Source organism: Pholcus phalangioides, unplaced genomic scaffold (genome assembly GCF_987345545.1).
Source record: "Pholcus phalangioides strain wild (caught in Gottingen) unplaced genomic scaffold, Ppha-v1.0 ptg000002l_1, whole genome shotgun sequence".
NCBI classification, from domain to species: domain Eukaryota; kingdom Metazoa; phylum Arthropoda; class Arachnida; order Araneae; family Pholcidae; genus Pholcus; species Pholcus phalangioides.
This window is the reverse complement of record NW_028301595.1, coordinates 2,972,334-2,998,984: the sequence shown is the minus strand read 5'-3', so window position 1 is coordinate 2,998,984 and position 26,651 is coordinate 2,972,334. Positions and strand designations below refer to the sequence as shown.

Genomic DNA, 26,651 nt, shown 5'->3' with positions numbered 1-26,651 from the left:
TTATGCTTGTTTCGTTTTATACTGGTGCTGCCATCTATGTTCTATATTTCAAAGTGAAAATGACAAATGGCTGAATTTTCATGTTACGTCAGTACATTCATACACCGACTTATGTCAGAAGTTCGTTCCAAGACTGACGACGTTAAGGGGGCCGTTCAAGTATTACGTCAGCAGATTTTTAGCCATTTTGACAACCTACCTCCCCTTGCCAGTAAAATTTCGTCAGCTCTGCTCTGTACCCCCGCCTCACATCGATGCTGACGTAATACTTGAATGACCCCTAATGAAAAAAGGCGTAAATCGAGGGGAGCCTTACCAATTGCAATGGCCCCTTCCCCAGGAGGGAGGAGAAGGAAGGTAAATTTGCTCAACGAGGTCCATCCATTGACACCATCAATAATTATCCGAGCATTTTAACTTTGGGTTATGCAAAGCTTTCAAAGTGTGCCCTGCTTTCACTAAGATTTAGTTCAACCGGACTCGGTGGCGTATTTACAGTGGAGGGCATAGTGGACTGTATCCTAGGGCGGCGAGTTCGGAGCAGGCTGCAAAGTTCAGGAATTAGTGGTAAGGGAATCAGCAGAATGGCAGAATGATGGCAACATCTGTACACCCCACAGACTGCAGAACCATAAATTCGCCTCTGGCTAGATCAGGCGAGGGACTAGGCCAGTGAGTGACCAAACGATTGCCCAAGAAAATGTGCAAGTATGGCGATAAACAAAGCAGTGACCTACCGAGTAAGTGGCCAGATCAGTGACTAAGCTATAAGGTTTCCAAACACGACAGTGACCAAAACAGTGTGCAAGCACATGACTGAACAAAAGAGTGAGCCAGAGCATGGACAAGCATAGGAATGACCAAAACAATGTACAATCATGTTATTACCAAAAGAGTGACCTAGAGACGAAGGATCGGGTGAATGAGTGGCCTATAGAATTTCCACGCACGTGAAGTAACTTGTCAAATGAGTACGAAAGGACGTGAGTGACCAAAACAATATGCAAGCATATGATTGACCTCTAAAAAGCGTGGGAGCAGATTAGTGAACGACCAAGTAAGTGACCCAGAAAGTGTTTCTCAGTCACTTCTTTTTAAGCCAGGGCGTTTGAACGTTATTACGCTAATGACCAATAGAAGGAGCCAGAGCGAGCATATGAAAGCATGTGAGTGACCAAAAACAGTGTGTAGTCATGTTAATGAACAAAAGAGTGAGCATTCATGAGAATGACCAAAAGAGTCACCTAGAGATGCAGGACCAACCAGGTCGGTGAGTAATCTATAGAGTTTGCAAGCATGCGTGAGTGACCTAATTAGTATACAAGTATGTGAATGACCAAAATAATGACTCAAAGAGTTCCATTTCAGTGAACGACCAATAAGGGGAAAAGTTTTGAGCATGGGAGTGACAAAAAGATTGACACGGAGAGTTTGCAAGCATAAGGAGTAACCTAGATAGCGAGGGACCAGGTCAGTTACCAAGATAATGCTCAAGCATGTGAGTGCCAAAAGGTGGTCAAGGAGCAGGTTTCCAAGACACGTCAGAAAAATATAATTGGTTTTTTTTAATAAATTTAAAATAAATAAGTATTTTCAACTATTAATAATTAATAATTTAACTAATTACGATAATCAATAAGTAATTAATTTTATTGATTAATTTTTTCCTCAATAATTTCCTCTCAATAATTAAACGTAATTCGTTCTAATTATACTGTACCTCCGTCAGAGAATTCACTTTACGACGCTCAACTTCTCCACCTTTTTCTTTGAATCTTGATGGATGAGATATCATGAAAGGAATCATTCATTGAATGAAATTTAATGATTTTCATTGAAATCTGAATATTTAAGAAATTAAATTTCTTAGAAATTTAGTGTGAAATAATCAAATTATCTCACCTGGCCATCATAGCACTCAGAAGTTTCGAACTTTCGGCGTAAATAGTCGTGAAGTATTCTCCGTGCCTATCGAAATAAAATGAAATTGAAATTTTCTCGAAAAAAAAATTTCAAACCGATTCAAATCAACAACTTTTCTCATAATAGAAAGGATATATTAACCCTTTTATGATCAGAGACGTAATATTGCGTCCAAATGCCAGTGGAATAAATTCAATTCAGCTGACTGTTTCTTCAAACCCTTTTTTCCTCATCGCGAAGCTTTATTGTAGCCCTATGAAACAAAGTTGTGTGTGTTTTTCCCCCTCCTCGTTTTACAAGTCATTCCTCCCCTACATATACGTATATAATGTATCTTTCTCGGAACTAATCCTTCTATTATATGCTTTACATGGAAGTGAGAAAGAGAGCATGTAGGTGAGGGTGAAAAAGAAAGGTCCTGTACATATCTTACTAATTAGCTACTGTCTCTAATGTTCCTCCCCATCCTTATTGCGCTCTCTTTCTTTCTTCCTTTCTTTTTTTCCTTTTTTTTTCAACGTGCGAACAAGGCTACCATATTTATCGCCTATACGTCTAATACAGATCATTCAAATTTATCGCCAACAGATTGTGCGTGAAGGCCAAACACCCATTCACCATCATAGAACGGGATCATGGCATATGCAGAAATATACTTCTTAAGGACATTTTTCTGGACCTGATGACTTTTCTTTCCGAGCTCACCTCGGAAGGAACAGTCATCTGGTCTCCACCTGGACTCAAACCCAGGTCCTATTGTAAACTGAGAAAGAGCACTTCCATACTGGAGACCCGACCCTCCTTCCTTAAATCCCGTACCTCTTCAATTCCAAGTATGCGGGACACCAGGCAAATTTCTACCTCATAAATGTTTCCTTTTCGTCAGCACTTCCGATGCTTTCGGTTGGGTATCCCCATTTTTGTGCCAATGGAAGAAAAAAACGAAGTTTTCCTCGCGGAACGTATTTGTAAATCAGGGAGTGAGTGACTGGATTTAAAAGTAAATAACACTTTGGATACCGTACTTGTATTCGTCAGGGAAAATTTCCAGTTCTTTTTGCGTCAATTCTCTCTTGTTGAGGAACAAATCTGCAAAAATGTCTTGTTCCTGTAAAAACGAATTTATCAATATCATTCATCAGGTTGCTAATAATGTTGAAAACTTTTTTCATGAAATCCTCAATTTCCATTCATTAAACGTGACTGGTGCTTACTAGAGGCTTCTCTGATAGATGGTAAGCTGATAAAAGCCCGACTCCGCATGAACCGGCGTAAGGTGAGTTGAAAATATCCAGAAGGTAATCGAAAGTCATCCGACTCCAATATCTAAAAAATGTAAGTATGTAGATGTTACAGTAAATGTGACGAATGCGGTTATTATAAATAATAACCTTGGTAACTTTTATGCATAAAAACCAAGCATTTTGTTAGGTTTGATAAATTTTCCTATATTAATCACTTTTACCGGCGATTATGCCCAAATACCCAAGTGTCGCATCTTTGTTAAACACGATAAATCGTAAGTATTTATCAAATCAATCAGTAAGTATTTATCAAATCAATCAGTAAGTATTTATCAAATCAATCAGTAAGTATTTATCAAATCAATCGTAAGTATTTATCAAATTTACCAACGACACTTGGTTATTATGCATAATCACCGGTTATTATTTATACTACAACCGATTTATCACATTTACTGTAACATGTATACAGGGTGTCTCAGCCAGAATAAAAGAAATGATTGTACACGTCAAGACGAATAGTTTACCCAATGGAATCTAGGGTTTCCCAACTCACTAATTCGTGAGATATGTGAATTATCCAAATTCAGAAGTCACCAAAATGTGGCAACCTTGCTCACATCACGAGGAAAAATTCCGCCTTCCTGTCAAACGCAAAAACAGAGGGGGGGAAATCTTCTCCTTTTTTCCCCCTTTCTAACGGTGTGTGTAGGAAATGTTTTTCTTCCTCTCACTCCCAGTGTTACTTCAGCACCTGTCTTTTTCCTCTCTTTTTTTATGTCAATGGGCCCTGTGCATCACCTCCTAGAGATAGAAGGCCTCCGCACTCTGCCTGCGACGTCCATAAGTAGTCTATTTTCCCCTCAGAATATTCAGGAAAAAAAAATTCCCTGCTCGTGCCAGTATCAATGTTGTGAGGAAAAGAAATGATCGAGCTCAGAATTGGCGATTTCTATGCCCCACATCCAATCACTATGCGGCTTTTGTGAGGCAATCAGGAAGATTCGACGCCAAAATAAGAAGAAACGAAATACGATGCTGTGTGGCAAACTTGCTAGGTAGTCGGAATGACATTTATGGCAAACACTCCAGAGGCCTTCTAGCTCTAGGGAGTGATGCCCTGTGCCAGTAAGCGCGGGAAATAAAAGTAATTTACGACTCTAAATTCCGTAGCAAAAATTGTCTGTCTTGACGTGTTCTATCACTAGGCTGACCATATTTTCTCAAGAAAAATACGGAAAGCTGCAAGGAGTGATGCCAAAAATAAGCAATGCTGCCAATTATCACCAAAATATCAAGAGAAATTAGTTTTAAAAAAAAAATTAGTTCGAATTTTTGTCTATAGAGAACGCTGCACGATAGAAAATCACAGAATTCCGTGGAAAACTACGTTTATTTGCATGCAGGCAAATGCTTACAAGCATATCGCAGCACTAGAGTACTTGTTCTTGAGGTAAAACAAATTCAGCAATATTGCTTCATCAACCGATGTCAACACTAACATGAAAGCCTTATGTAAGTGCCAGTAACAGGGAAATTCAGGAACGAGCTGTTTAACAATCACGTACCCTGCATTTTATAGGACTCTGATTTACATATTTCCAGGGATTTGCTTTCGTACAGAGTCCTCTATCGACAAAAATTTCAGCTAATGTTTTTCTGTAATAAAAAAAAAATCCCCCTTCGCTGGAGTGACTTTTGCGCAAACCGCATTCGAATCTACCAATTAATTCAATTTTCATGAATTTCGAAACTATTTACGAATTTATGGGACACCCTGTATGTGAGATGAACAGTCATACATTTATCACTAGGGGAAATGATTTTAATCTCTCTTTAAATAAAGAAATTATCAAAAATACGAGGAAAACGGGACATTTTTTAAATAAAACAGTCGGGACGGCAAATATTAAGAGTAAAATCCTGGGAAATACACATCACATATGATCTCTCACCCAAACTATCACCTCCTCTCATTTTGGAGTTCTGGGACACCCTGTACATATAACATGAAATTATAGGAGCATTCTGGCGGAAATTTCGCCACCGACATTTAGCTCCCTGACATTTCGCCCCTGGTACGTTTCGTCCGGACATTTCACACCTGAGGTTTCACCTGCCCTGACCGTATGAATGACTGACTGTGTGAGTGACCGTATGACGTAGACTGTATGCGTGTCCAAGTGAGTGTGTGATTGACTGTATGAGTGCACGTTAAACTATGCGTGACCAAGTGAGTGTGTGATTGACTGTATGATTGACCAAGTGAGTGTGTGATTGACTGTATGAGTGACCAAGTGAGTGTGTGATTGACTGTATGAGTGACCAAGTGAGTGTGTGATTGACTGTATGAGTGACCAAGTGAGTGTGTGATTGACTGCATGAGTGACCAAGTGAGTGTGTGTCCAGGTCTAAATGTCAGGGGCGAAATATACCGGGGAAGAAACGTGCGAGGTGCAAAATCACGGGAAGCGTGCATAAGAACGTATAATTGTATCACCTGAATCGCAGAGGATTCACGTCCTTGTTGTGGTAAGGGTAGAAAATTCCAGCAGCTGCGTCGCTCGCGGTGTGCGGAGTGAGTTTATCCGATATGATGACCACTTTGAAGAATGGCATCAGTTCCATGATCATCAGAGCCGAAGAGACGCCCATGATCCCTCCTCCGACGACGGCGAGTTTCGCCTCTACCTTGAATTCAATCCCTTGAGAAATTATAAAAAACGTATATCATAATCAACATGATGTGTTCCAAGCATTTTCATTCCAAAAATGTATACAAATAATGAAAATTAAATGTAAAAACCACACGTCCGCAACCACCGTCCTAACACCCAATTAGCCTCTGAGCAAGACAGATGCAGTTTTAGCCACAGTCCTACGTGCTCAATTGTACTGGTATGAAAGAGACAGTTCGAAAACAGATCTAGAACAGGGGTTCTTAACCCTTTGGATACTATGGACAACGAGATGAAGGCCACGGACCCACTATGGAAATAAAATGAATAGTAACGGAGCTCTTGACAGCAAATGATAATGAACAATAAATTGTTTTTTCGTTCAAGCTCATGGACCCCCCCACCAAATCTGAAATCCCCCCCCCCCAAGGACCGCCTAAAGCAGGGGTTCTTAACCGTTTTCAGCCGCAACACAAAATCAACAACAAGATGAGTTTTGCGACCCATGGGACTGTTTATGATTCGAAATTAGCGAAATCAATGACGCAATAAGTGCATCTACAACAGACTGTAAGTGGATTGGAACGACTCATCTAGGAGATAGGTTTTCAACTGGGGTTCCGTGGTCGGCTGAAGTTGGTTTTCTGTGGTTCCCAACTTCAAGGCGCAAATGCGAGCCGATCTCCCCATTAAAAAGTCTCGCCACAGTGAGCAACAGTCTTACAACGGTAAATCATTCAACCATAACACTTCACTCATAGTTAGTAAAACTGGGGGCAGATGACAGCACTACACATAACAAGCATTACACAGAAACAAACTTTACGTCAGGTTGCACTACACGTACATGCACATTCCCGCATGTACCGATTCGTTGGGGGGTTCCGCGGGGGGGGGGTGCATGTGTGGTGTAGCAGTAGTAGGTAGGGGCTCGGGATCCATGATGTTCTTAAGTCAGCCACCTCGTTGGGCAATTTGCCTGTTGTGGCGTTGTATTTGTATTTGTATAAGAGCTTAAATGCCATTGAACGCCTCAAAAAATCCCGAAAACCGGTGGTGATATGTAAGAAATCCTTTTTTTCCAGATTGGGAGGGGGCGCATTCACTCACCTGCACTGACCTGTAATGCTTACGTCATCAACCACCCTTTTTGAAAATATGAGTTAGGATTCAGAGGGGCAGAGCTGATGACGAAACTTTGCTGGCAGGGAGGGGAGGGTTCAGCGTTTTGCTGACTTTTGCTGACAAGGGGGTGTCAAAAATGGGTAAAAATTTGCTTACGTAATACTTGAACGGCCCCTTAGCAGCGTGAAGAGCTGAATTACTGTAGTTGAAGGAGGCAGCCGTCTTTACTCAGCTCTTCACGCTACTAATGCGTGTTATAAGTGATTGAAAAGTGTGTCTCTGGTGTATTAGTTATTGCACTTGCCCGGTATGCAAGGGGACCCGGACTCGATTGCCGGAGGAGACAAATCACTTTTCTTTCCAAATATTAGTTTCGGCATAACATCCAGAAAATACAACTGTTGTGATACTTGGATTGAAATTGATGACCGAATTTTGATTAATGTGCTGTATAAAAAAAAGTGCCGGCATGATATGGAGATGCCGGCCATATAGACGTCAATTCATATCTTATCACAGCTTGATTGCTGAGATTGGTATATTCTAGATTGGATAAACTCAGTTCCAGATTCTATCACATACAAGACAAAAATTGTTCTTTGATTATTTATATAATTACTATTACGATAACGGACTGATTATCTGTGGATGATATGCTATGATCACAATTTTTACTCCAGATTCTTTATTGTATATATGTGTATCGTTTATTTGTTACTTTCACATAAATTAATAAATTTCCGGACTATATTATTGTGCATCTTACTAACGTACACAAGCAACAACTGTTAAAATTTTTGCAGCAAATTTGGCAATTTTATTAATATTATTGCTCATAGAATATTTATCAATATCATATTTTATCTATTTTTTTTCTATGCGGTACATAAATCAAAATTCCGTCAGCAATTTCAATTGAAGAAAATCGCAAAAGTTGTATTTTTTTCTATTTCATAGGTGACAGCAGTGGTTCCAGTTCAATGACTCCAGTTTCTACATGTTAATATAATATACAGGGTGTCCTGAAAGTACTGATTCGTCCTCTACCTCATCAACAGTTCTTCGTAGAGGTATAGTTCCCGATTTAAAAAATGTTGTGTTCCGAAATATCTTTGTAGCAGTTTTGAAAGTGCTGTGTGTCACAAAATAGAAAAATCTAAACTTTTATACTGTCTCCGTCCTCTAACTTCCAATTAGAAAAATGTGGCTCTGTCTCTACTGATTAAAGTTTACACTCGAAAGACTGGAACTAACCAAACGGATAGTAAACCTCATCACCTTCTTGAGCGACAACCCAGAGAAGGCCAAGCTAATGGAGAGCTCGAATGATGACGAAAAAAGGGTGGGCTGAGACACCCCAGTGGTTCCCCCAGGGATCAGCTAGACCAGCGGTTCTCAACCGGTGCTCCGCGGCGACTCAAGGAAAATAAAATAAATAAGTAAATTTGACAGATAAATGAAAAAAAAAAAGAGTCCTACGGGGTTCCGCCGTAAAAATTATGTACAAAAAAAAAGCTCCTCCAGTCAAATAGGGCTCCGATATAAAAATTATGTATTGAAAAGGGCTCCGCAAGTCAAAAAAGGTTGAGAACCGCTAGACTACTTCACCAAACACCAACTCTGCCATATCGCAATTTACTGCCATTAGTGAGATGGAAGTGAAGGCGCTGTCTTTCGGCGGTCGCCTCCAGTTCGTTAGGGAAAATATCTTATCGATATCCTCCCTTGGGCTCGAACCCGGGACGCTGACAACAACCTTCACGATGGTAGACGAACATCTTACCACCATGCCACTCGGGCTCTAAGCCGAGCTGTTAGACTGACAACAAGAAGGATTTACACAGATATCCAGTCGGAAGCAGAAGGATAGGACCTGTGACAAGTCTTGTGTATATACTATTCGGAAATTTTTGTATAATTGTTGTTATTTTTCTGTTCGTGTGAGTGGCAACAGTTAGTTTGTCAAGCTGATGAGTCCAATCCAGTCATTGTGTTGCTTTGAAAAGAGATGTAAATAAAGACACGTCTTTAAGTTTTGTCGCTAAAATTAATAATTGAACCCGCAATGCTGGTAGCAGTTCATTTCCCCGGTCAGCACGTTTCGAACTGAACAACCTGGAACTTACGCAGAGCCACTAATGACATGAATCGGGTCCCTTTCCTTTAGGTTCCACGATAATTTTGCATTTGCACATTGTGAATTATATTTTTGAATCTCGAATGAATGTATATTGTCACAACGATTGCATGTATTCCACGATGTATAACCCTCCTTGTAGTTCAGAATTTTCTCCGGCACGACCACACCCTCCGGGGCAATGAGCTAAAATCGCACAAGTGACAGAACCTGGTCGTTCTCGGTCTGTTCTGTTTTGTCTCTACTGAGCCCAACAAAAAAAAAATTCAGGTTTCATAATGCAATATTCACTCAGATATTTGAATTCAAAAATTGGTGAAAAGGTGGCAAAGGACAGCATAAATGATTTAAAGGAGTTAGTTTATGCCGTTCTTTCCCAACTTTTCACCAGTTTTTGGAATTCAAATATCTCGGTGAATATTGCACTTTGAAACATGAATTTTTTTCTGACATGCTGTATTTCCGCTCTCAAAAACTGGTACGACGGGATTTCTGAACACATTTTCAGCATTTTTAAACTGTAACCATACTTCTACAACGAACGGTTGATGAGATAAAGACCGCATTAGGACTTACAAGTCACCCCCTGCATATAATATACTGTACATATTACCCATTCAAACTCAATACGCACAAACGAAGGAGGGGTGTTTTTTCCCGCTCTAGATTAAAGCCGGCTTTTCCTAGAAGCAGGTTACCTGCAGCGTGAAAACGCTGATTGGTTAAAAACTTGAAATTCAGGTTTTTTGACCAATCAGCGATTTCACGCTGCACGCGCTATAGAAACCTGCTTCTAGGGAAAACCTGGCTTTAGCCTGGTTTGCGCTCGCCGCACTACGGATTCTTAGCTGCATAAAACCGGTTTTGAAGGGGGTGACTACGCAAAATCGGTCATTAAAATAGCCCACGCTGTGCTCGTGGGTTGGAGCTACGTAGGGCTGTAGATGTGAATCCGACTAGAAACGAGAAAAAAAACAACCCACCAACGTTTGAACGCAAATGGTCCGGAAGGGTGATGAAGTGACGCCATGTGTTGCAAAAATATATGTAAGTGACTTTTCCAAGGGTGCTCGAGCATGCGCGTCTTCATTTCTAAGTTAAATGATGACTCTAACAGCCGTATTCACCGACGCAGTTTTAACTGCAATCGCAGATAAAAGGAAGATCGAAACGGATTGGTTAAATTGAGGATTTTAATCAATCCGTGTCGATCTTTAATCTTTTAACCTGCGATTGTAATTTAAACTCTGTCGGCGAATACGGCCATAAATGAATATAAAACAATGCAATATATTTGAATTTCGTGAATATAGATTTTGCTGCCACCTACTTGTGTCAATGCGAAGTCAGTTCGTATTAGACATGTGTAAATTCACGTAATAAGTAATGAAGACCCATTTGAAGTTATTAAACTTCAAAATTACTAAAATCTAATAATTTAAATCGTTTGTGTCAACGTCTTTTCTTTTTATATACAGTCACTTAATTGTATTTTATGAGGCGTTTCGGTAGTGAATCATGAGCTGAACGATAATTCTTAACTAATTTATTACGGAACAATATTTACATCTCATTCCCGGCATGTCATTCCCTTGAAGTATTGCCACCTTCGTACTGCTTATTTATAATAATACTGCTTATTTTCTGGTGTTGCCAGATACATAACAATTCTCCCACACTAAATTAAGAGATGATTAATGATACACACAATCAAAAGTTATACACAAGAATCAACATTTGAACAGTCACAAGTTCAATCTTTGAACTGGTTTTCTGGCGCGAGTTGAGCGTCTCAGTTGAGTAGTCTGAGTTGGAGGAAAAATAGTTCTTGTTGACCGAGGAGTTACATTTGAAGTTTGCACTGTTTCAGTTGAATCATCTACCATAGATGAAGTCTTGTGTTGGCAAATTGCAGGAATCTCTCGTTGACTTACATGATCACTAAAAGTGACAGATTTCTTCCGAGGGAAGTATCTCATAGGAATAGATAGTCGAATAGGAGTTGAAGACGGTCGATTGACTTCACACCGTCAAAGCTGTTCAAAATGTCTCTTGATAATGTATCCATCATCTAGTTCAACTAGGTAATGAACACGACCCAATCGTTGAACAACAGTTCCATACTTCCATAGGCTTGAATGAGTGTAATTCCTTGACTGTACTCTATCTCCTTCCTTGAAAAATTTGTCAAAGACTGGCTGTGTTGCATTGTTCTTGTATGAGTCAGGACTTGTAGGTTTGAGAAGATCTAGCTTTGTTCTGAGATTCTCTCCCAACAATAATTCTACTATTGTCTTTCCACATGAAAGAGGTGTAGCTCTGTACCGAAACTGTAGTTTACATAACTTTTCGTGAAGTGTTCCTCGTTCGAATTCCATGCATTTCAGTTTTATCTTCAGGGTTTGGCAATAACGTTCTGCTTGTCCATTTGTTGAGGGATGACCAGGAGCTATCATACGTTGTCGAATACCATTTCGTTTGCAGAATTCCATGAATTCTTGTGATTTGAAAATTGAAGCATTGTCACTAACGAGAATTTCTGGCAGTCCATGTCGACTGAATATTTCTCGCAGGAAATGAATTGTAATAGCAGAATCTGGAGCTTTCTTCATGTAGTAGATTTCTGGCCATTTAGACTTTGCATCGATGACAAGTAAGAAAAAAATGCTTCATGAAGGGTCCCGCATAGTCCATGTGAACACGTTGCCAATTTCTTGTTGGACTTTCCCAATTGTGCACTGGAGCTTTCTGTGGGTTTTTCTTGACGTCACAACAGTTCTTGCAACTTTTCACTAGACTTTCTATGTCAGAGTTGACATTTTTCCAATAGCAGTAATTTCGAGCAAGTGCTTTCATCTTCACTATTCCGCAATGAGTTGAGTGTAGTTCTTGAAGGATGGTTGGTTGAAGTGTCTTAGGTATTATTACACGCAGTCCACGAAGTAGAATTCCTTCTTGTAATGTTATTTCTGGGTCATATAAAGTTCCATCCATCACATTTTTCTTTAGTTCACGAAGATCATTATCCAATTCTGTTTCTTTTCGGATTTCTTCAGAAGTAATTGTGTCTGTGGATATGTGTCTGATCACCGATGCTTGCAGGATATATTCATCATCAACAGTGTTGACTTGTATATCTGTCAATGGTAAGGGACTTCTCGACAAATAGTCTACATTTGCATGTTCAGATGATTTTCGATGTTTGATGTCATAGGTGAAGTTGGAAAGGAAATGTGCATACCGCAACATTCTTGTAGCTGACAATGCTGGAAGTTTTTTCTCTGGATGCAAGAGAGTCATCATTGGTTTATTGTCCACTACCAATGTGAATTTTCGACCGAAAATGTAATCATAGAACTTTCTGCATGCCCAATATACAGCTGTAGCTTCTCGATCGAGCTGGCTGTAGTTTTTCTCGGCAGCTGTTAGTGATCTTGAAGCGAATGCAATAATAGGACGTTCACTTCCATCAGGCATAATATGCGATAATATTCCGGATAGACCATGTGGACTAGCATCAGTAGCCGAAGTCACTGGAGGTTCTGGAGTAAATGGTATGAGGACTTGGTCACTAGCAATTTCAGACTTGATTTTTATCCATGCTGCTTCACAATCAGCTGTCCAGTTGAATGGAATACTTTTCCTGAGAAGACTATTTAATGGGTGAAGTAACCTTGATGCACTCTTGATGAATTTCGAGTAATACATAACTAAGTGATCCACTTTTTCTATGATCCCTTGATCACACAAGTTATCCAGTTCTTTTTCAACTTTTTCACGCAAAACATATGGTACTGAACGTGGTTTAACAAACACTGATTTGGCATCCTTCCGCAATTTCAGGGAGCATATATAATCTGGAATCTTGCCCACTGTTTGTTCAAAAACGTCAGAGTATTCATTGACAGTACTAGGAACAGATCTTTTTACAGCACACACAGGTATATTCTTGACACTTGTGGTATCGTGAATGTCATTTATGTTGATATCCAATTTACGCATCCAATTTCGACCAAGGATAGGTTCTCTCTTCAAATTGACAAGGTATAATTCTTCTTCACTGGATTTAGCATTGTAGCATACAGTCACTTTGACGTATCCGATGGGTTTGAAAATTTCACCTGTATAACTTCGGAAAAATATATTTGTTTTCAGGATTGGAAGATTTAGGTTTAAGCGCCTGTAGTCACTTATGTTCATGATGCTCACACGACTTCCAGAGTCACATTCGAAACGACAATTTTTCCCAATTTAATTGAATGACTGCAAATATTCTATCGTCTTTTTCAGCTGTTAGTGCATATATAAAAAATTTTGCTTACTTGAAAGTGATCTGGATTTTCCACATATTGAACACTATTTCCTTCAAATCCACTTTTATTTTTCCGTTTCAGAAGCTCCGTAATACATACTCTACTGACATGACCTTTTTTGAAGAAAATCTGGCATGAAAGCTTGTGTTTCACTCGACAGTTTTGAGTCTGGTGGTTGCTTTTTCCGCAATGGAGACACACGTTTTCTAACCCAATGTCTCTCAAGTTGAGGTTTCGTTTTCGACTTGTCGATCTGTCGCGTCGATGCGGAGTCGATTTCCGTCGCGAACTCCCGCTGTTATTACATTCCGCAATTTTATTCACGCTGGAACCGTAATTACTCTTGTAGAGTTCTTTGTTTTCGATTTTCGAAGCTTCAATCGCTAATGCGATTTCGAGTGTTTCGTCAAACGTCAGTTCAGCTTGTTGTAGAATTCTTTCGCGGATTTCGGCATCTTGTAATCCTCGTATAAATTGAACACGTGAGGTTGATAACAGATTTTGAGCACTCAGCATTTTCGCAACTAGATTTGAATTCGACGGTTTTCGAAAGTTCTTTTAATGTAGCGATATAATTCGAAATCGGCTCACCTGGGTGTTGTGTACGGCAAAGAAACTTGTGTTGTTCCGTCAGGATGTTTACCCTTTTGCAGAGATTTTCAAGATTTTCAGCAGGTCGTCGTACGTCTTCGGTGAAGGGAGATCTGGTGAAGTTAGACTGGAAAGCAGGTGGTAGTATTTAGATCCGAGATAGTTGATTAACACCATTTTCTTGGCTTCGACGACGTCTGCTGTTGAATCCGTGAGTCCTTTGAGCTGGAAGTAGTTTTCGAGTCTTTGTACATATTCCCCGAAACTTTCGTTAGCTTCATCGTAGCATTCAGAAGAGATCGATTGTGATTGAAGAAGCGTTTTCACATTGACGCCGGTTGAAGGTGCTGGATGAGTTTCGTTTAGCTTCGAGACGAAATTACTCAAAACGATTACTAGATCGTCGATGTTTGATGATTTTTTTTCACTCGTCGCCAACTTTATTGTATTTTATGAGCCATTTCGGTAGTGAATCATGACTGAACGATAATTCTTAACTAATTTATTACGGAACAATATTTACATCTCATTCCCGGCATGTCGTCATTCCCTTGAAGTGTTGCCACCTTCGTACAACATATTACTGCTTATTTTCTGGTGTTGCCAGATACATAACAGTCACTTTTTATACAAACAATTATTATATATTAAAAAATGACGTTTCCGATTATGGGATGTCAAAGTGGCTATAGATGGGGCAAAGTGCATCTCACGGAAGCCGAACTGATCGAGGATCTGAACAGAAAGTATAACGAAGCCGAGGAAGTGAAAATATTAGATTACAAAAATAATCAATTTGGCATCATTTTCATAGATGTAATTCATGAATTCAACGAACATCTTAATAATCGTGATGATCCTTTCGGCGATCACATAGTCAAGCCGTCTGAACTTCCCAAATCTTATAATAATTCTGTAAACAGGCAAATGCCAGAATCTTACCTTGTCATTGATGAAACTGATGTCACTGATGTGTCTGTACATTCAGTTTGTATGTCTTCAACTACTAATGAAACAGTGGAGAATTCACAGGAGAACAACATCGAGAACTTTTCCAATGTTGTGCGAGAACTTTTGGTCAATATGGGCATTCCTGAAGATAAGGCTCATAACCTTATTCAAATGCTGATTGGTTTTATTTCAGCGCTCAAAAATTAATACACCAGTGTCAACTATCAGCAAACCGCTGAAAATTCTGGCATGGAATGCCACTGGGCTTAAACAGGAACTACAAGAATTCAAACAGTTACTCTATGACCTACAAATTGATGTAGCACTGGTTTGTGAAAGTTTTTTTAAACCTTCTCATACTTCCAATATCTCTAATTTTATCAGTTTACGTGAAGACCGTCTACACGGAAGGGGTGGTGGAATTGCGGTGTTCGTTAAAAAAGACATTTCTCACCAAAAACTTTCGATTCCTTCTTCAACTGAAATGAAAGCTTTGGCAGTAAACATCTTCATCAACAGATCACCAATAACCATTTGTGCAATTTACAAACCACCTAATAACCGTGTTGATATCAATCTCCTGAACTATCTCGTTAATATCAACAATCCGGTACTAATTGCTGGCGACTGGAACTGTAAAAGCCCTACATTCTTTAGCCATTCCACAAATAGACATGTTAGAAATGTAATCGCACTAGTTTATGTTGTATATGTATGTGTATAGATGACGCTGCATGTCCATGAACAGGTCGTTTCTAGTTATCTGCGTAGGTTTGTGTGTGTGCTTGTATATTGTGTCCTCTCTTGTATAATAAACAGTCTTCTTTCTGACATCGCCTTGTTCTCACCTCTCTCTTTAACAAGACAAGGTAGAGTTCTCGGAAGATTTTGTATGGATAACTGCTAGTGCATTCATTCATCGAACATTCCGACCAATTATCCTACCAGTCGATGTTATCGACCCGATGTTCTAGACTACGGAATCTCCAAAAACTTTAGGCACAACATCTCTTTCGAAACAACTGCCAAACTTAATTCAACTCACAGCCCTATTATTTTCAACATCGGTATAACTAGACCAAAGGATATTCCATATCAACTGGTTACCAACTGGGAAATCTTCCGCTCTACGCTGGAAACATTACCAGTGTGGAACTCAGCAGAATTGACGACGAACTGTATTGAAAATGCAGTAGTTGATGTGACTGAACAAATTAAAACAGCTATATATGCCTCCACCAGGAAGATCAAGGCAAAAGAGAACAGATTTGGCATTTCTGAAGAATTGCGGGACAAAATCAGACTAAAAAACCGGGTCCGAAAACTCTGGCAAAGATTTAAAAGACGGTCTGACAGAACCACTTTAAACAGACTAGAAAAGGAAATAAGAAACAACTGAATATATGTCAATGAGGGAAGGGGTCAATCACTTTGGAAGTCGTGGGAAAATCTGTGAACGAAAATCTCCAGTGGTGGACAAAATTACAACCGAACAAGGTCAACTGTTGTATACAAACGAAGAGATTGTTGAAACGTTTGCTGATAACTATGAAAAGAAATTTATGCCAAACAGTCTGCAATCTCGAAATATAGCCTCAGCTCATCATGGGAAAGTTCAAGAATTTCTGGGCAGGCTTCGCTCGGACGCCCTGCCCGGAATGGGTGCTGCCGGTTTGACCAACGTTGACGAAATCAAGGGCATGATTAACAAACTCAAAACTAAAAAAGCTTCTGGTCATGATGAAATTTCAAATATCGCTCTTAAAAATCTTCCTCTTTCTATCCTCAAATAATTCACTAATCACTAATATATTCCATAGCATGCTTCAGACAAGTTATTTTCCCAATGTCTGGAAACTTTCTATCGTCAAGCCTCTTTATAAATCTGGAACTAACACACTTTTCTCTCAAAACTTCAGACCTATCAGCTTACTCAGTAACATTTCTAAAGTTTTTGAACGTATCTATATTTCACGTCTTGACGCTTTCCTGTCTTTCAACAACATTCTTCGAAGTGAACAGCACGGATTCAGGCGGGGGCATTCTTGCGTTACTCAGCTGCACAGAGTTACCGAGTTCGTGATGACTGCGTTCAACTACAAGGAACATGTCTGTGCTCTCTGTCTGGATATATGTAAGGCCTTCGACAAAACGAATCACACGACCTTATTATCCAAACTAATTGACCTGGGTTTGCCTGACTATTTCATCATCTTTTTAAACAGTTACCTTTCCAATCGAAGATTCCAAGTAAAAAATCGCAACTGTCTCTTAACTATTAGACCAATAAGAGCCTCTGTCCCGCAGGGTTCTTGTTTGGGACCGCTGCTCTTTGCACTATGCATAAATGACTTTCCTGCACCTCAGCGCGGAATGCTTGGTCTATTTGCTGATGATGCCATCCTGTTGACCAATCAGAAAATAGGGAATAAATGTATTGAAAATTTACAAGAATCAGCTGAAGACGTTGAAGACTGGTGCCAAGAAAACGATATAAAATTAAATCATCAAAAATGCCAATATATTCCCTTCACTAGACGGTACAAGTTTCCAGGAACTCCCATATACATCGGCAACACGGTGTTTACAAGAAAACTTCCAGTCAAATATCTAGGTTGTATATTAGATAAGTCGCTCTCATTTTCTCCTCAGGTGACGTACGTAAGAAATAAGGCCTCACAAACAGTTGGGATGTTATCCAGAATCACATTCCCACAGATCCAGCTAACGTTGAGGAATAAAGTAATTCTTTTTAAAACTATTATTCGTCCTATTCTGACATATGCTGCCCCAGTGTGGGCTCATACCAGTCTTGCAAATATGAAACGTTTACAGGCACAGCAGAATATCATTCTTCGTCAGTTTACCAGAGCCCCCCTGGTATATGAGAGGAAAAAACATTTGTAAAGATCTTGACTGACCACTAATCTTGGACTATATCAAGGAGCTTGCAAATGCTCATTTTGACAGGCTACGATCTTCTGAACACCCGCATCTTAGAGAAATTGTCTGTTATGACCCTAGAATCCCCACAGTACACTCTAGGCCAATGGACTTACTAAGCGTGGATTGGGTGACGAATTGATGTAATTTTCAGAACATATTCCTGATTTTTTTATTTCATTTATTTTTTTTCAAACAATTTATCAATATAATATCTGTTTTTTTTATATATTGGATTCTGTGATCGCGATTCAGAAGCATTTATAAGTGGTTTTTTTTTTTGTTCGCAATTAATCACATTTATTCATAATTTGCTCTTGCATATTGTCTTTATTATGCATAGCTGTGCATAACTTTTTCATTGACGTTCTTGATTATGTTGAGTAAACTTGTTTATACATAAATTTTGTCATGAACTAACCTTTTATTGATTTAAACATCTCTGATTAGTGTCTCTCGATTTTGTAAAATTTTATAATGTTTTGAGTTGGGGTAGCATATCATCAGCTACTTCTCTTAAGACCCCTTGTTTTTCGACTGTGTTGTGTTTTATCTCAATGAGCATTCATTTCGCAAAGATTTGTAAACAATATTCTCCTGGCTCTTTCACTCTCTACACATACATACATACACTATACACCTTACACACATGCACAAACTTGTCTTTTTCCTTCACATACCACCCATGGTGATCTGTAAATCACCAGACAGCCTGCAAAGGCTGGGCAGCGACGGAAACGTTCAACTCTGGTCTGGTCTGGACTATGGGATGTCTTTTGAAACAATTCTGTCATTTTCACCATTGGTATAACAAGACCAAAGGATATTCCATATAAACTGGGAAATCTTCCGCTCTACGCTGGGAACATTACCAGTGTGGAACTCAGCAGAATTGACGACGAACTGTATTGAAAATGTAGTAGTTGATGTGACTGAACAAATTAAAACAGCTATATATGCCTCCACCAGGAAGATCAAGGCAAAAGAGAACAGATTTGGCATTTCTGAAGAATTGCGGGACAAAATCAGACTAAAAAACCGGGTCCGAAAACTCTGGCAAAGATTTAAAAGACGGTCTGACAGAACCACTTTAAACAGACTAGAAAAGGAAATAAGAAACAACTGAATATATGTCAATGAGAGATTCGCCCTCTTCATTGAGGAAGCCACAGCATCCGTGGGCTCACTTTGGAAGGCGTGGGAAAATCTGTGAACGAAAATCTCCAGTGGTGGACAAAATTACAACCGAACAAGGTCAACTGTTGTATACAAACGAAGAGATTGTTGAAACGTTTGCTGATAACTATGAAAAGAAATTTATGCCAAACAGTCTGCAATCTCTAAATATAGCCTCAGCTCATCATGGGAAAGTTCAAGGATTTCTGGGCAGGCTTCGCTCGGACGCCCTGCGCGGAATGGGTGCTGCCGGTTTGATCAACGTTGACGAAGTCAGGAGCATGATTAACTAACTGAAAACTAAAAAAGCTTCTGGTCATGACGAAATTTCAAAAATCTCGCTCTTAATTTCTTCTTTCTATTCTTGAATCCCTCACTAATATATTCAACAGTAAGTATTCTCTCCTCCATGCTTCAGACAAGCTATTTTCCCAATATGTCTAGAAACTTTCTATTGTCAAACCTCTTCATAAATCTGGAACTGACCCCCTTTTTTCTCAAAACTTCAGACCTATCAGCCTACTAAGTAACATTTCCAAATTCTTTGAACGTATCTATGTTTTACGTCTTGACACTTCCCTATACTCCAACGACATTCTTCGAAGTGAGCAGCACGGATTCAGGCGGGGGCATTCTTGCGTTACTCAGCTGCACAGAGTTACCGAATTCATAATGACTACGTTCAACTACAAGGAACATATCTGTGCTCTCTCTCTCTGGATACATATGTAAGACCTTCGATAAAACAAATCACACGACTTTACTGGCAAAACTAATTGATCTAAATTTGCCAAACATTTCATCATCTTTTTTAAACAGTTGCTTTTCCAATCGAAGGTTTCAAGTCAAAAATAGCAGTTCTCTCTCAACTGCTCCTCAGCGCGGAATGCTCGGTCTATTTGCTGATGATGCCATCCTGTTGACCAATCACAAAAAAGGGGGAAAAATGTAGTGAAAATTTACAAGAATCAGCTGAAGACGTTGAAGACTGGTGTCAAGACAACGATATAAAATTAGATCATCAAAAATGTCAATATATTCTCTCTCTTCACTAGACGGTACAAGTTTCACAAGAACTCCCATATACATCGGCAACACGGTGTTAACAAGAAAACTCCAAGTCAAATATCTAGGTTGTATATTAGATAAGTCGCTCTCATTTTCTCCTCAGGTGACGTACGTAAGAAATAAGGCCTTACAAACAGTTGGAATGTTATCCAGAATCACATTCCCACAGGCCTGGCTAACGTTGAGGAATAAAGTAATTCTTTTCAAAAAACTATTATTCGTCCTATTCTGACATATGCTGCCCCAGTGTGGACTCATGCCAGTCTTGCAAATATGAAACGTTTACAGGCACAGCAGAACATCATTCCTCGTCAGTTTACCCCCTGGTATGTAAGAGGGGAAAACACCAGAAAAGGTCTTGACCTACCACTAATCTTGGACTATATCAAGGAGCTTGCAAATGCTCAATTTCACAGGATGCGGTCTTCTGAACACTCGCATCTTAGAGAAATTGTCTATTATGACCCTAGAATCCCCACAGTACACTCTAGGCCAAACGATTTGGACGTGCTGAGCGTGGATTGGGTGACGAATTGATGCGATTTTCAGAATGTAATCGATGAAAAAATTTATATATACACTGTATATATATATTCTGTGTATATTTATACACACAGGGTATTGTGCGTATAAATATAATTAATTTGAAAAAAAAAAAAAAAACCCTTATCTCGCTTATTCGCGTGTGGTTACCCTTTTTCGTTCCCGTGTATTATATAATTTGTACGTTGCGACTGTATTTCTGAAGAGAGGAAGTTGTCTTGCACAACAGCTCTGGGCGTGAGCGGTCATCAATCAATATATATGTATATATATTTTTTCAAATGATTATTTTTATTAACAAACAATACATCAATTTCGTTTGATTTTGCAGATGCTGTGATCGCAATGCAGAGGCGCTTATATGGTTTTTTTTCCTCGATTGATCGCAGTTATATCATCATTTATTCACGTTTCTCTGATGATTTGCTTTTGCATTGTCTTCTTTGTGCATAGCTTGCAGTAGCATTTTCTCCTGATTTTTGCAATGCCAGCAATATGGTTATTTTCCTTATTTTATTGATTATTATTGTTATAATTATTATTTTTTTATTTTTTGGATGAACAAATAATGCATCAAATTCTAGTTATATCGCAATTGACGTGATTACGTTACAGAAATGGTGCGTAGCGTGTCTTCATTATAACTTTTTCTCCGACGTTCTTGATTATAGTTATTATGACTGATGCCAGTTCTACCGAGTGAACTTGTTTACACTAAAATTTTGGCATGAACTCATCTTTTATTGATTTAAACGTATCTGATTGGTGTCTCTCGATTGTGTAAAATTATATAATGTTTGGGGTTTTTGAGTAGCATATCATCAGCTACTTTCCCCCACTCCCATGATATTTTCCCTTTATTCTTTCGACTGCGTTGTCTCGTGTTTTATCTCGATAAGTACTCATTTTGCAAAGATTTGTAAACAAAACTGTCCTCTGGCTCTTTTCATTCTCTACACACATAGTCCGCAGATCACGAGAAGAGTTATGGGAACGCCCCTCTCTGGAGAGGGTCCATTTCGGAGCTGGGAAAAGATGAGAACTATCCCGGGTTGCTAGTAAAGACTGTCTTGGAGCAAATTGGTTGTCCCTGTATGCTCTGGAATTCTTCACTCTTGAGTGAGCTGCGATTTCAATTATAAATTTTGAAAGTAAAATTTTGAATTTTAAAAAATTTAAATTTTTAAATTTTTATTAAATTTAGTATTTTGAACTAAAATACTTAATACAGAAAATAAATGTAAAGGGAGTGTTAATAATTTAATAATAATTTATTACTATTGTAAATTATGTGACATTTTCTTCGGTTTAATTTCTGTACCGCAGCAAGAGAAGGCCACTAAGTAACTAGCCATTCATATGGGCTTTTTAAAGAGGTGACTAATACAATAGTGACAAATAAAAAGATTGAACATGCATGCTTGTCAAGCTTGCAATTACGTGTGTAGTCGCCTTAAGGACATGGCTCCCCACAAAGCCAGGGTTGACAGGGCTCTAGCCCTGGGGCGCGGGATGATTCTAGTCATTTTTTTGTTCTTTCACACTATAAATTCACTTTAGAGGGGGGGGGGCCGTCGAAGATTCCAGCCTAAGGACCCGTCTGCAAGATGTTGGGGGCCATGCTTAAGGGCATCGGAAGCATGGTCTTCTCTTGCTGTAGCAAGGGCATGTGCAAATTGATTCTGACAACTATTGTCGCAACGCAATGCAACTGAATTCACTGATTTCAATGATTTTGTTTGTCATGTATTATATACCGTAACGTATTTACAGGAGGAGCTTATATATATAGTTCAGAGGGGCGCTAAATTTTAGGAATGAGTAGCTAAGAAAAAATTTGTAGGTATTAGTATACCTACATATAATGAGAGTCAGAAAAGCGGAAAGATTTTCTAACCACGAATTCGCTTCTGCCCGGAGAACGAGAGAGTTTGCAAGCATGTGAGCGTGCGGAAGCACGTGAATGTTCAAAAGAGTGACACATACGCTTCTGATTATATAAATTAAAAAGAATTGTCAGGTGTGAATTTATGCTGCCATCTATTGATGAAATTCTACTATATGGGAAGTTAACTTTGCTACCCGTAGATGGCAGTATAAGTCATGTCGTTGAAAAAACTAATCTATAAAAGGCATTCAAATTTGAAGACGGGGATTTCATTGTCGTAACTTCTAGCCAAAAAATCCATCAGGGAAGGGGATTGAATCACCACGACTAAACAGGGCTTCCTTTCTTCGATATGGCGGGGAGTCAAGTCTCGTCCTGAACAGACGGAATATACAAGGTGGGCGAAAATTCCATTTCACATTTTAAACGTGAATAACAAAATTTAAAAAAAAAAAATCGACACAAAATAAAAATGCAATTTTTGCACAAAAACACCATCGACCAAACACATAAAATGTGACACAAACAGTGCATAATCAACGCACAATAGGCGTTTTTTTCCCATATGCGCACCCTCCGTAGCTCGAGCTACATCAAAAAACCAAGAATCTTCAGGGAACTTTCAGACATTGCGGTCCAAATTACAATTTTCGAGGGCCAAAATCAACTTGGCTACAGGTTCACTACGGTACTGTAGCCACTGTGGCTACGCAGACAGTGCCATATTAATGTATGGGCACGATCCGGGGAGGGGCCCTCCAGAGAAGAGGGTCCTCACAAAAATCAGATCTGGTTGAAAATTTCAACCAGAAAGAGTAAGCATGTAAACTTGCCTGGTAGGGCGTCAGAAAAATCACTTGGCCCTGCCGACAGAGGCGCATTTATGGTTTTGCCGCCTGTGGACTACACGAATTTTGCCGCCCTTCTCCCATCTAGTCCAATTATCTTGACTACTCTTTACTCGAATTCACCATCCTGTGCTATAACCCACTTCGCTTACCCCCCCCCCCCCCCACTCCTGCAAGTTCACCCGTGTCTCTGAATCACTCTTTTGGTCACTTTCATGCTCGCACACACTCTATAAATCACTCTTTTTGTCCCTCACGCGCTTGCACACCGTTTTGATCACTCACATTTACACACGCTTAAGTCACTCTTTTGGTCGCTCACTGACATGGTTCCTTCCTTTATAGGTCACTCTTTTTGATTATTTACACGTTTACTCATGCTCTTGGTCATTCTTTTAGTCATTCACAAGCTTCCACCCTCTCTGTCACTCTCTAGGTCCTGTTTCTTTGGTCTATGTATTTTGTTCATTCACTTGCTTCACAGCAGCCGTGGATGCAACCATGCTCGCAAAGGTTTGGGACCAATTTGACTACCGTATAGACATATGCCATGCATTCCAATGTAAACGTATTGAGCACCTTTAATTTGGTTTGTAGAAAAAACTTTATGGCGTCTATGTGCGTTCAATATTTTTCGTAATATACGCATTTCAAATCTGGTGATTCTTTTTGAAACACCCTGTATTTTGAACAACGTCTATTTTTCTCTGTTATCAAAACGTGAACAATAGCTGACTCCGCCCACTGGCTGTTGATCGGCAGGTCGGAGGGGGGGGGGAGGCAGGGCCATCCTTACCAGACGCGGGGGCCCAGTGCAAAAATAAATAACACAGCGCAGGGCCCCTTTTAACCCCAGATTTTTTTTTTCTTCTTTGAGAGGCGGGAATCGAAAATTCAGCAAATGAAAATCATGAAAATTCGGAATAAATGCAAAATATTGTTTCAGAATTGTGGAAAATTCAGAATATATAGAAGAAAGAAATAGTTTCGAAATTGGTGGAATTTCAAAAGTCTATGAAAGAAATTATAAATGCGCCGCCCCCAAATGGTGACTCTGGGAGGAGGGATACAAAGCATGTCCTTAGAAGAAGCCTCGTTAAAAAGTATCTGGATTCGTCATTGCCGAAGCGAAATTTCTCGTAATCCTTCTTTTTAATTAAGTCTTTTTTAGTTTGTAATCCTTCACTTGTGCCGAAATACAAAGCATTAGGTTAGGTGAAATATCTCATAATTGTACATAATTGCCGCTGAGAGTGTTAACAGACATTCCCAGTTAGCGGCAAAGCTTCGATTCCCAAGTAAGTCCTGTTATCGAGAGTTTACTATATAATAATACACACTCGTTTTTTTAATCCTCCTCTAAAGTCGCCATCTATCTTTTAAAAGCTGAAGTAGTTGCATATGTTCATTTTTCTGAAGTCCAGTTGATGTTTTCAATGCAAACGCAGTAGTAATTATTTTTATGATGTCTATTTTATGAAAAATTATTACTTACCTAAAACGCTTTTTTTTTTTTTTGTTAGCGTTAGTTGACAATTACGGTAAATGTAATTGAGTATAAGTTAAATTACAACTTTATATTTAAAGCGTTTAAACGCTGTAATCGTAATAACCCTGCGTTTGGCTTGCAAAATCCTTCATGTAGGAATCACCTTCTTAGATCGATGTTGTGTCAAAACTGTAAGGACTTTTCAAACGAGCTAAATTCTATGGGGATAAGTTTTAAACTCCCCAAGAATTTCTAAGGATAATAATGAGATGCCTTAAAAAATCCAAATTTTTTATCTTTGCCCAATAAATTATGAAAAACTTTCAAACTATCATAAAAAACTTATTCTTGTTTATAAGTATTTTTATTTTTTTTTAAATAATTTTTATTTGTTTAGTAATTTTTCATTTTATTAATTATTATTTTCAATTATTTATTAGTTTTTTCGAATTTTGAACAAAAATAAAATATTTTCTCTCAATATTATTGATACTGTATTTATACAGGGTATTTATAATTGAAGTTCCACTTTTAAATAGCCATAAAAGGAAAACTACTGGACAAAATGTTATAAAACTTGGTAGCAGTTTACAAGAGGTTATGGGCTTCAATTTTCCGCAAAAAAAAAAAAATAGTTCAAAATTTCCCCACCAGCGGCAAATGGTGCTGTATGAAATATTGTTAAACGAAATTAGACATGAAGACATATCTTGCATGGTTACAGACACAGTGGATTTGTAACAATGAGAGCTCTGACGAGGAGGCTAAATTTTATTGCTGAAAAATCAAATGACGTGTGTAAAAGTGATTTACATAATTATTCTAATTTTAATTCCTCTTGCCGTAAGCCATGTAGCCATTGCGATTTTGCATAACCTCACAAACAGTTTCGTTTTAGAAACGATTTAAAGCATTTCAAACCGGTGTATTATTTCGTTTAACAATATTGCATACAGCACCATTTCCCGCTGGTAAGGGGCCCATTCAAGTATTACGTAAGCAGATTTTCACCCCCTCCCCTCCCCCCGTCAGCAACTTAGAATATTTCATATCTTCAGAAAGGGGTGGTTGATGACGTAAGCAACCTTCAAACCCCCCCCCCCTCCCCGTCATCAAAAGTCAGCAAATCCGAAACCCTCCCCTCGATGCTGACGTAATACTTGAATGACCCCCTAAGTTTTTGAACTTTTTTTTTTAGGAAAATTGAATCCTCTGACTTCTATAAACTATTACCAAGTTTGGTAACATTTGTCCAGTAGTTTTCCTTTTATGGTCATCTCAAAGTGGAACTTTAATTATAAAGACACTGTACATTGATAATTAATATCATTGATGCTTTATATATATTGATACTTAATATTATTGATAAAATTTACTTAAAAATACCAAACATTATCGAATTCATCTAATAAACTTACTGCGTTTAATGCTGCGAGATTCGACATCCGACGCCATTTTCGTCGAAATGACAAAATGAAAACTGAAATTTGTGTTGTTTTTTTTTCCTATATTACGAGATAAGATATAATATACAAAAATCGATATTTTTATCGATTAAAACTATTTCTTTCCCCACATGAAACTTTCGTTTTTCAGTGTTAGTAATAATAAATTATCATCATTCAAGATTATCTCTTATCTTCTATCTCACATGTGATTCTGAGAGCACAGAAACCAAATTCCATGAGGTTATTTTAGTTCAATTTTTCAGTTATTTGCAGAAAACTAAGTCAC

At 38.7% G+C, this 26,651-nt stretch overlaps 1 protein-coding gene across 1 annotated transcript in view; it reads right to left on the bottom strand.

Moving 5' to 3' along the window:
• The window catches only part of LOC149089071 (D-aspartate oxidase-like), a 49,617-nt gene extending 23,224 nt beyond the window's left edge, over positions 1–26,393 (bottom strand). The window contains exons 1-6 of the mRNA XM_089237192.1: positions 26,336–26,393; positions 5,668–5,872; positions 3,138–3,249; positions 2,949–3,031; positions 1,903–1,968; positions 1,721–1,775 (exon numbers count right to left, since the gene is read on the bottom strand). Of these exons, the coding sequence (XP_089093318.1) occupies positions 1,721–1,775; positions 1,903–1,968; positions 2,949–3,031; positions 3,138–3,249; positions 5,668–5,872; positions 26,336–26,372 (558 nt within the window). The 5' untranslated portion in view covers positions 26,373–26,393. The remainder of the gene's footprint in view (positions 1–1,720; positions 1,776–1,902; positions 1,969–2,948; positions 3,032–3,137; positions 3,250–5,667; positions 5,873–26,335) is intronic.
• Between the last annotated feature and the right edge of the window lie 258 nt (positions 26,394–26,651).